Source organism: Solea senegalensis, linkage group LG10, assembly GCF_019176455.1.
Source record: "Solea senegalensis isolate Sse05_10M linkage group LG10, IFAPA_SoseM_1, whole genome shotgun sequence".
Lineage (NCBI taxonomy): Eukaryota > Metazoa > Chordata > Actinopteri > Pleuronectiformes > Soleidae > Solea > Solea senegalensis.
This window is the reverse complement of record NC_058030.1, coordinates 15343235-15353753: the sequence shown is the minus strand read 5'-3', so window position 1 is coordinate 15353753 and position 10519 is coordinate 15343235. Positions and strand designations below refer to the sequence as shown.

Here is a 10519-nt window from a genome sequence, read left to right as displayed (position 1 = left end):
CAGCTGAAATAGATGAAAATTATACTTATTTAATAATAGTAAATTTTGATGGTCATCCTCTTCCACCGACTAAACGCATAAGTTGAGTTTGAGACGACCTTCATCCACAGCCACATTTTATACCCAAATATATATTTTTCACAATCAGACAAACCGTGATTTGCACCTTTTGAGAGCTATACATCAAAACACAATTATAATTTATAATATAAGAGCATTGGATATATCTGTTAACCCCCCATGAAGGACGCCTTACCACAAAGTGGCTCATTTTCTTCCCTATTCCTTTCAACTTGCAATAGAAAAGCTGCAAGATGTGATCAATGTAGTAGCAGTAGAATGACCACAAGAGGGAGACACCGTTCTATTTTTAAAGTGGCCATTATGCCAATAAAATGATTTCAAAGGATCTTTAAAGTCAAAGAACAGTATCCCCAGTATTTATTTTTCTATTGACAAAAATGAAATGACTACAAATACCTTTCACTAGGAAGAACACTGCACTCAGTTACACCAACAGCAAAGAACACAAATGCACCCACCCATTAAAAATGTTAACATTTATTCAATATGATATAAAACAGATGGGTTATGAACATTTTCAAATCAAATATAGAACGTAACCATATGTCGGATACATCCTCCCATCCTGCTCTACCATGTACATTATATACACAGTAAACCTCTGGTAATTACACTTTTTACAAACAAAGATTAATCTTGGATCCACAAACATATTTTATTGCTTTTTACATGTGCTAATCTTTTTTTTTTAAACCAATATATTGTAAAATAGAATCAAAATCAAGACATTTTTCCACCTTCCATTTCAAATATCTCTCAGGATAAAAAAAATAGAGTCCATAATTGGTTTCTTTAACACTTTTTATCTGATGTGTAGAAATACACTAAACCATGGCTGCAGCTTAGCCTGCAATGGCAAACTCTTAATTTAAATTTTTTTTTTGTCTCTTTCCCCCGAGACAACTTTATCAGTGGTCATCTTGACAAGAAGAGGATTAACAACGAATAAATTTTAGAAACCAATAATAGATTATAGCTTTAAACCAAAACATTCACATAAGTGTCAGAAACAATGCAACAGGGATTTTCAGTGGATCCCATTTTAAATAATTACAATCCAGAAACAAGAGAAATTACAAATAATGTTAGTCTGCGGCAATTAAGTGGCCCCTCCTCTCATTGTATAGTATATATCTTATATACTCATGTTTCATATGAAAAATATTCTTTACAATAAATGGTTCAGTGAATTACAAAAGATTTATGTCAACTAAAATAATGTGACAATGTCTTTGTATAACTTTTGGGAAAATGAATGGGGATAAAAAAAGAAGAAACCGGGCAAAAATGTTTCATCACGGACCCAGAAACAGATCTCAGTCTTTTAGCCTTTTATATATACACACACACACACACGGCCCATATTCAAACAAGGACCTCATAAAACCATATAAATAATAAAACTTAAAACGCCTGGTAAGAAATCAAAAGGGAACTGCAACAATAATAATGTTAAAGCTGTCTCCAAGCAAGTGCAGAGAAATGTCACAGACAGAGTGGTTGGTGGCACAGGAGCTGAAGACGTCACAGTGAGCGTACAGAGAAGTCATTGGTTAAGACCCCCCCTGAGTGGACAGTTTCACCCTCTGTGGGGCTTGTGCTGATGTCCCCGGGTGAGTTTTCAGGGGCGTCTTGATATTTCCACAGCTGTTTCCTTCATGTGTAGCTTTTTACTGAGGCCAGAGCCTGTGCTGCAGAAAGACAAGATGAGAAAAAAGTAAATAAATAAAAAATAAAAGTAAACAATGAGCACTGGTGGAGTAGGATTCCCTATGTCCATGGTTGTCAAACTGTAGTACGTGTGCCACCAGTGGTACGTGAGCTTCCTCTGGTGGTACTTTGAGGAAAAGCAGAAATACTATTGTACAGTTTATACCAGGGTATGTGATCGGAAATTATAAAAATAACAAATAACATAAAAATACTCTAATTAGAGTCACCTTATCTCTCGCTCCATCTTAATCTAATTTCACTACACCAGTAGTCGTATGTGTGGGGAAGAGGAGGATGATGAGAGAGAAAATGATCTTATTGGCTCCTGTGAAAGGTCCGTGGCTGACTTTGCACGGCCTATTTACACCACTGTATTTTAACTTTGGTGATAATGGTGTGACTCTGAGAGCTCAATACTGTCTCAGGAGTTACTTGGTATAAAAAAGTTTTTATTATGTGATACCTAATACGTATGTGAGTATTATCGGTAGGCAACAACAAATGCTGCGAGTAAAAACACAGACAAGACAGCGAGCAGCATCATGTGAAAGGAGGTGGGGACACAAACACAGACAGAATAATAAAAACGCATCATAACAAATTCCCCCCCAAATCACTCCATTTGACATGCCGACGTCACCATAGACCACCATCACAACACTTTAGCACTGTGAGTAGAGACAAAACGGGTTAATGAATGTGCTTACTGGTGCTACTACACACACATGAAGTGAGACCCGTCAGTGAGCTGAGGGGGCGTGTTAGGCGACTGTGGAGGGGGTGGAGAGGATGATGACAGGCTTTTCACTGCAACAAAACAGATCAACATGATGAACACACTCAAATGCCCAAAAAAAAACAACCCAAATAGCTTCTAGAAATAATGAATCAGAAGGATCACTTAAATCAATGAAATCAAGCACAGAGCAAATGAGACGACAATGATAAATGATCAAACACATCCACAAAGCCAGCTGCTGCAGTTTAATGAAGCACAACATGAAAGTCAGAGCGGGCTAACATTAGCTTTTTTCTCTTCACATGCAGTCAGCCCCTGCCTCCCCCATCTCTGCAGGGACATTACAGTACCTGCTACCAGTTTGCTGCGTTTAGAGGCCTCAGCTGCCAGCTCATAGGAGATATTTATCATCTTCTCCTTCTCCTGTACGGTAACCTCCTCCTCCGCCTCCTCCTCTGGACTTAGAGCCGTGCTGGGCAACACATTCTGCATGCTGGGAGTGGAAACAAACGTCTTCTGTCGTAAACACTCTACAGCTTTAAACACACGTTTGAGTCTTGAATATTTAAGCACTGGATAAACAAAGCTATCTTTCTGTAATCGAAGAGTGATGGCATTTAGATTTGAATGCTACTGTGGCTGGGAGAAGAGGACACTGACCTCTCTGCACATCTAAAACCCTGCTTTTCATCTTTGAGTATGTCCTGTGGTGACCCTAAAACCAACCTCTTTGTATTAGAAATTATTTTATGCATGAGGTCTGCAGGGAAGTATCAGTGCTCATCGACACAGTCAAAACTTTCACCAAAGGATCCTTCTTTAATATCAAAGATTAAAAAAAAAACAAAAAACAGGAAAAGCTACCTGTGAAGATAAAGAACACAACAACTGTAGCTTTTCTACCTGTTTCTTGCTATGAGGGCTTTGATGCGGTCGACTTTCTTTTGCTTATCAGCCTCCTGCTCAGGACTCAGAGCCTCCTCGGGGTCTGACTCTATGTAACGCTCAGGAATCAGCACTTTGTCAGGCACAGAGAGCTGAGGAGACAGAGAGCAAACATTGCATACAGATGATGTAACTCACAAATAAAAAAAAAAAAAAAAGAACACCAGGAAGATGACATTCAGTGTAGAAAACACCTTCTTTTTGGGCAGAAAAAAAGGGAAACATTCTGATCTAATGCAGAAAAAAGGCTATGGACTCTGGGTGTTGTCGCTCTCAAAATGTGAACAGGCTTGTGGCATCTGCAGTCAGGGCTATTCATCTCAGGATTATTATCCATCTTGAGCTAATCAAACCAGTGTAGGAGTCACTGGGATAAATGAGTTTGTAGATCCCCGTTTTTGGCTGCACCCATCGGTTTCATGAAGATGAATGTGTTTGTAACGTCGTCTATCGCTGTTACAATACACAGTTTGCCCTACAGGTTTAATAATACATGTGATTTACATGTGTTATTGTTCAAATGAAAAGGTTTGTTTTTACTTGAGTAAATCAAAGGGGGGGGAACACAGCCGGCTGTGCTTTGTTTGTCATTTAAAAACTAGCTGCAGTATTTAAATAATAAAACACATTTTTTATATTTTTTTTAAAGCCTGGAGATGAGTCCAGAGGGCAAATAAGGCACTGCTAAAGAGTGGCTGTACGTATCATAAATGAGCATGTGATATTTAAGTCATAAAAGGCTCTAATCATGGTATTAAAATAGTAATGCAATTTAACGATGATTTTCATTACTCAGTACCGTCATAGCACTCGATGTTCTGTTGGTAAACACTTCCAAAATAATTTGCCTGTGACAATATTATCTCCCTCAGTGGTGAGACGGTCCGCTGCTGTGTCTCACCTCTCGGTCCACATTAAAGTTGTCAGCGTGAGATGCTTCTTTGAGACGTGCGATCTCCTCAGCCGGCGTCTCCTGCTCTCTCACCACGTCCTGCTGCCTGAGAGACGCCTCTAGCTCCAGAATGTCACTGCTCATCACCACGTCTCTACGTCTCATGTGGGACTAGGAAAAGAGAATGTGTAACAAGCAAGATAAAGGTTCAGAGATCTGACCACAAGACAGAATTGCCAGGAAATGATTTCAACCTACTCTAAAATTCAATGCTGCCTGAAATAATAAATATGTCAATCACTCTACCTGCACGCTGCGAGTGTCTCTATTAAATGATTGACTGCGGGAGGGTGGGTTCTCGTGGCCGCTACCCCGGATGTTGAGGCCCTTTTTCTTCTCCTTTAGGGCGCCCTGCTGGTGACGGCGGATCCTCTCCAGCTGCTCCTCCACACTCATCCTGGGCCGGCCGCTCTCGGCAGCACACATCTGCTGCTCCACTGCACTACGTGGACGCTCCTGTGAGCCCCCAAAAAAATAAATAAATAAAAGGGACAACCACAGACAAGCAGGCTTACTAAAAACGTAGCATCATGTTCACATAATCACCGTGCTGACAAAAAAACTCCACCATTGAGAAGTTCCAGTGGCCAGATCTGATATTAACTTCCTGGTTGTTCTGAGTAGACAGCACCACATTAAGGTCTGAAAGGACCTAATACATCCTGAATGCGTCACAAAAACCACATTCAGAGGTGGTTTGAGGACGCATTTGTCCACATTCTTAGACATTTTATTTGTAGCCGCCACACCGCAAAATTAACATGGATTGAAACGCGAGTTCTTTTTCTAATAGTTAATATCCTTGAACATGTTACAGCGGTGCGAGTTAAGCTTTGATTCACTCAGCTCCTTTTTTACTTCCACTGCCCGTCATACACACAATGACAATGGACACGTATGTGCAGCCAGACTCATTTGTTTTATGTTTTAAATCACTACCAGATATGACTTAAGTGCGTGTTTGAATACAGCACAGTTGAAGCCAGATCCCGCTATATACGGTCACAGGAGACACATCCTGGACTCAGGTTCATGTGGTCATAGTGATCAGACCTCTCAGAATGCTTGATAATAATTTGCACTGAAAACGGATGAAAATAATCAAACTTGACCGAGCTAGTTAATCATGTTTATCTCAGCTGATAATGAATATTGTGAAAAATACCATTCTGCTCCTTTTAAAGAAATGAATACTTATATTTATAACATAATAATTGCAATAAATATGGGGTTCATTCCTCTTTAACACACTGAGCAAACACATATGGGAACAGCCTACGACTGTGCACTTGCACGCTCCCTGTGGACACGCATGGGTGCACTGAGAGAGACTGGAGGCCTGTTAATGCCTGAGCAGGAGAGGCTGATGATCGTGGCCGATGGTGCTAAGTGAACTGAAGAGAAGTTGTTCACTCTCAGGTTTGTGCCATACTTGGAGGGGCTGGTAGATCTGGATTCAGTCCAAAGACAAAGAACACAGTCTTCTCTGTTCAGGCTGTTTCAGGGGACGGTACCCAAGAGGCTGCACTCTAAACTCTGTGTGTGTGCGTGTGTGTGTGCGCCCGAGTGCTGCTGACATTGCTGAAAGTACACATATGTTCACTGATATTATATGTACACACACACACATTTCCATGACTTTAGAGGACAATGCCTTGACTTACATTCATTTCCTGGAGACTCACTCTAACTTAACCATAATTACTACAGGCCTAATCCTAACCCTAACCTTACTATTTCTTAACCTTAAAATGTAGTAATTCACATTATGGGGACTTGATTTTTGTCCCCATAATGTGACTGTGTAAACAGATTTAGGTCCCCACAACATAAGGAATACCAGGTGCGCGCACACACACACACACCCCAAAATGGGGCACACCCTACACTGTGGTGCACTAATGACATGGTTACCATTTTTAAGTTGATAGTGTTTGAGGCTGGAAACGATATAAACTGAGCTTGGCAACAATGTTATGACAGCCTGACACACACACACACACTAGCCACGTTAAGCTTTTCAACCAGCAGCTTAATAACCAGAACAAACACATTAAAAGGGGTCAATGCACAGCACTTGTCAATCATTCATTTTCATATTCTATTTATATTGTGACTGCTAGGGGACAACAAACCTTGTTTGCCCCGTAAGAAAAAAAGGACCAGAAAGATAAACACAATTTAGATTTACGTGCTTGTTCCAGATAACTGACTTATGTTAATAGTTTGGCTATTTTATCAAATCTAAACATAAACCTCCAATAAAGCTGTATTCAAAATATTGTAAAGAGAATACAAAACACATCCTGTGCAGCCAAACTAACTTCAAAACTCCTACAATGAAAAAAAATCCACTTAAGGTTTGCATTCTGAGTTCAGTTTAGAAAAAGAAAACACTTCAGAATTTGTCTCCCAAAGAAAATCCATGTTAGAACAATTAACATGAACTAGTAGATGTACCATTGCCTCCAGACTAAAGTTCTGGGACTCACCGTCATTGAGTCAAGCTTCTTGCTCTTCCTTAATGTAACATATGAAGCTATGGAGCAGGATTCAGGCACTGGAGATTTGGTTCTGGGAGGGACAATCCCAACAGGATAGGACATTCCTAACACAGAAAAGAAGAGGTTATTCGTTTTTAAGAAGCGGTTACATGACAAGAGAGTGAATGACATTACGATAACAACGTTTAAATACGTGCTGCACATGTTTTCACAGAAAAGTCTCAAAGGAAAATGATCCATATTTATCCACATTAGCAACATAATGGAATTTTCACATCAATTTGGTAATGGACATTTTCGGTCTATTTGATTAAACTTGTGAATTTGTGAGACCTTCAGCATCTTTAACCCTGGGAATATAGCACTGCATCAAGTACACTGTGCTGACAGCTAGAGAAATCACTCCAAGAGCACAGAACTACACCAAGGCCGTCAGTGCGGATCAAGAAAGAAGAACTACACAGTGAAATTGATAGAGTATTATTATTATTATTATTTATCAGAGATAATAAATAAAATGTCAAAAAAACACCCAAATCTCTCAAAATGAATAATTGTTCAAATAATAATAACAATCCTGAATCCAGATTTGTTCATTCCTTACACCGATACCTCAAAATCTGTTCTTAACTTTCTGGATTTTGCTGCTCACAGACAGACAGACACACTAAGAGACAAACGGGCAAACCCTGGCAAAAGTATAACCTCCTTAGCAGAGGTAATTATAGTATTTCCAGCAGGTTGCAGGCAGCATCAGAGCTCCTTGCTCCTGTCGACTGTGGGGCTGTGTGGAACAGATGTGGAGCTGCAGTGTAATCATTCACATTCAGAGCACATGAATTATGCTTTGCATGCTGCTTCACTAAATACAGAGCAATTTGCTGTTTAAAAAATAAAAATAAAAATGTGTAACCCATCTTGTGACAGCAAATGTACAGTGGCAGTAAGTCTAAATAAAGTCCAGTAAATGCGATTAAACTATTACGTTTTCCCACACTTAAACACACAATACAACCTATAATACTATCGTGTGTATTTTATGTGCGTGATAAGATGTGAAGGGAGCGACAAAGAATTTCATTGTACTGTTTGTTTTTTTACTGTGCATATGACAATACATCTCTTGATTCTTGAGGCTTGTAAACAGTATCGCAGTATTGATATACTATTTATGTAAGCCAGGGAAATGTAAGTTAATAATACTCAAACCTTTTTTTATAAAGGAGATTTCAAAATATCATTTTTTATATATACATATATATATACATATATATATATATATATATATACATATACATATATACATATATAAACATACACACACACATATATGTGTATATATATATATATATATATATATAAACTAATATATATATATATCTATATATCTATATATAGATATATATATATTAGTTTTAGGCCATATCGACCAGCCCTATGTCAAAGTGGTGAGTATGTGCGTGATAGCAAAGATTATCAACAGTGGGAGTGGGTGGAGGAGGAGCCTGTAATGGTCACTTGCCATGAGCTGTAACAATTTCAACAAAAGAATACGCTCTCTGGGCAGCACTTCTGCGTGAGAGGAAACGGTGTGGTATTTGGAGTATGTACTGTGTACAGGGGCAAGAAAGAGCAGAAAAGTAAAAAAAACGGCCCGCCGCCCAGAACCGGCCCCTCTGAGTGTCCGATCCGGCCCACAGGATGAACTTGTTAAAATTTCACATTATGTTTAGAATCTGATCGTGAGGTAAAATACTATATTTTTCACTTCGAGACACCTGTGACAAACCCTTTATAGATCCAGTGTGATGTGTAAATGATAAATTTAGGCATAATATTGTTGAAATTGCACTTGTTTTTCTCAAGAAATTTCACGTCTTGTAAAAAAGTTACTTCCTTAAATGTAAAACAAAGAAAAAGTTCTTGTGGCTTATTATGATATTATTTTACTGGTCCGGCCCACTTGAGATCAAATTGTGCTGTATGTGGCCCAACCCACCACTGAATGACTTTGAGTGGTGGTTTGTCTTCCTGGTGTACCTTTGTTTCCAGAATGTTCCCTGTCAGACGGATGTTCTGATCGGTCCTCGCCATTATTTTCATCCACTTCAGCGACCGTGGTGAGTTCAGGTTCACTCTTATACAGCCTGTAGTCTGGACTCTGCAGATGAGCAACAAATACATTAAACCCACATGCAGAACAGTACAGATTTAAACGAGAGTATGTTTGGTCACAAACTAAGATATTCAGCATTGCAAAAAAAACGAAAAAGAAAAAGTGTGTTTTACACATACAAAGTGACACAGACAGCGGAAGTGGAAAAACACTCCTCATATGGTGTGTGTGTGTGACACACTGACTTACAGACAAATGAAAAAGGAAGCAGTGGACAACTTCATTTGCAGCCAGACAGGACACACTAAAACAAAACTGCTACTTCTCCAAAAAGACCAAAAATGAAAGTAGTGTAATTTAATACAAAATAAGAGGGAATGAAACAACATCCAACTACCTGAAACAAAACATGTGGGAGGTAGAACGTATGGCATCAAGAAAAGAATGAGATGATGCAACCAAAACAATCCAGAAGGCATCAGATGTTCACCAAAATAAAAATGACAACCATCACAGTAAGCGATGATGTGATGACACAGGTGAGGGTTTCCGGGGGCAACCTGAGGTCAATGCAAGTGAGCTTACACTGTGTGTGCCATTCCTGTGATTGACCTTCCTGTCCTCCACCCTGTGGAGTGATGAAGGCCGTGCACCAGCATGAGAGGGCACAGGAGGCCCAGTAGGGAGGTCGGGCTGGTAAGACTGGGGCAGAGGTGGCCTTGGGGGAACCGTGTCCTCATCCTGGGGATTATACAGGGGCATGACTGGACAGGAATCAAGGTGACACATGTCGCCACCCCACATGCTCGGGGCAACCACCGGGCATCTGGTACCGTGTAATTCTGGCCCATAGGCCGGGGCAAACCAGCTGATTAGCCAGAGCGAAGACTCCAGATGCTGCTGAAGAGTGACTGACACTTCCACTCATCTGCACATAAATGCTTATGAGACATTGTGCTGATATTCTGAGCCCTGAGTTTATGGTTATCATCCCTCAAACAGAACTCAATTGCGAGAAATAATCCTGATAAATGACAGTTACAAGGTCACAGAATGTTTATTTTGTCTGTGTTGACTCACCTCATTTTTGTGCTTACTGAAGTTGTTCTTGGGTCCATAGAAACCCATCCCATCAACAGCAGTTCTCTGAGCTTTGCTTTTATTAAGGGCTTCCATGACATCCTGAATCCTCCACAGCTCTTTCTGGATGTGGACATGCTGCTGACTGGGAGGTTCCGTCTGTTAGAGCAGAAAACATACAGATATTCACAAATCTCCAGACGTTACATGGAGCTTTACAAGTATCTCTGAGAGCTGGGGCTTATAAAGCCAGATTAACATGTAAATGGCAGCGCAAGAGCCAGAAGAAAACGCCAAGGATAGGAATGAGGGGAGATTATGTATGTGCTCAGGTGCTCAGTGAGCTCAGACACTGATCTGCTCTAGCTCTGACAGTCTGTGAGAAA

General features: G+C 40.0%; 1 protein-coding gene across 7 annotated transcripts in view; it reads right to left on the bottom strand.

Annotated features, from left to right (window-relative positions):
- Window positions 1-545: 545 nt before the first annotated feature.
- Window positions 546-10519, bottom strand: part of LOC122776472 (pleckstrin homology domain-containing family A member 5-like) — a 92731-nt gene continuing 82757 nt past the window's right edge. For 5 of the 7 annotated variants that reach the window (XM_044037028.1, XM_044037029.1, XM_044037030.1 and 2 more), the window contains 10 exons: window positions 10134-10292; window positions 9639-9794; window positions 8978-9098; window positions 6926-7041; window positions 4680-4889; window positions 4383-4544; window positions 3440-3573; window positions 2887-3029; window positions 2505-2604; window positions 546-1775 (listed from right to left, as the gene is read on the bottom strand). In XM_044037028.1, coding sequence (XP_043892963.1) covers window positions 2513-2604; window positions 2887-3029; window positions 3440-3573; window positions 4383-4544; window positions 4680-4889; window positions 6926-7041; window positions 8978-9098; window positions 9639-9794; window positions 10134-10292 — 1293 coding nt within the window. In that variant the 3' untranslated portion in view covers window positions 546-1775; window positions 2505-2512. The remainder of the gene's footprint in view (window positions 1776-2504; window positions 2605-2886; window positions 3030-3439; window positions 3574-4382; window positions 4545-4679; window positions 4890-6925; window positions 7042-8977; window positions 9099-9638; window positions 9795-10133; window positions 10293-10519) is intronic. The other 2 variants (XM_044037032.1, XM_044037034.1) reach the window with 1 other exon arrangement.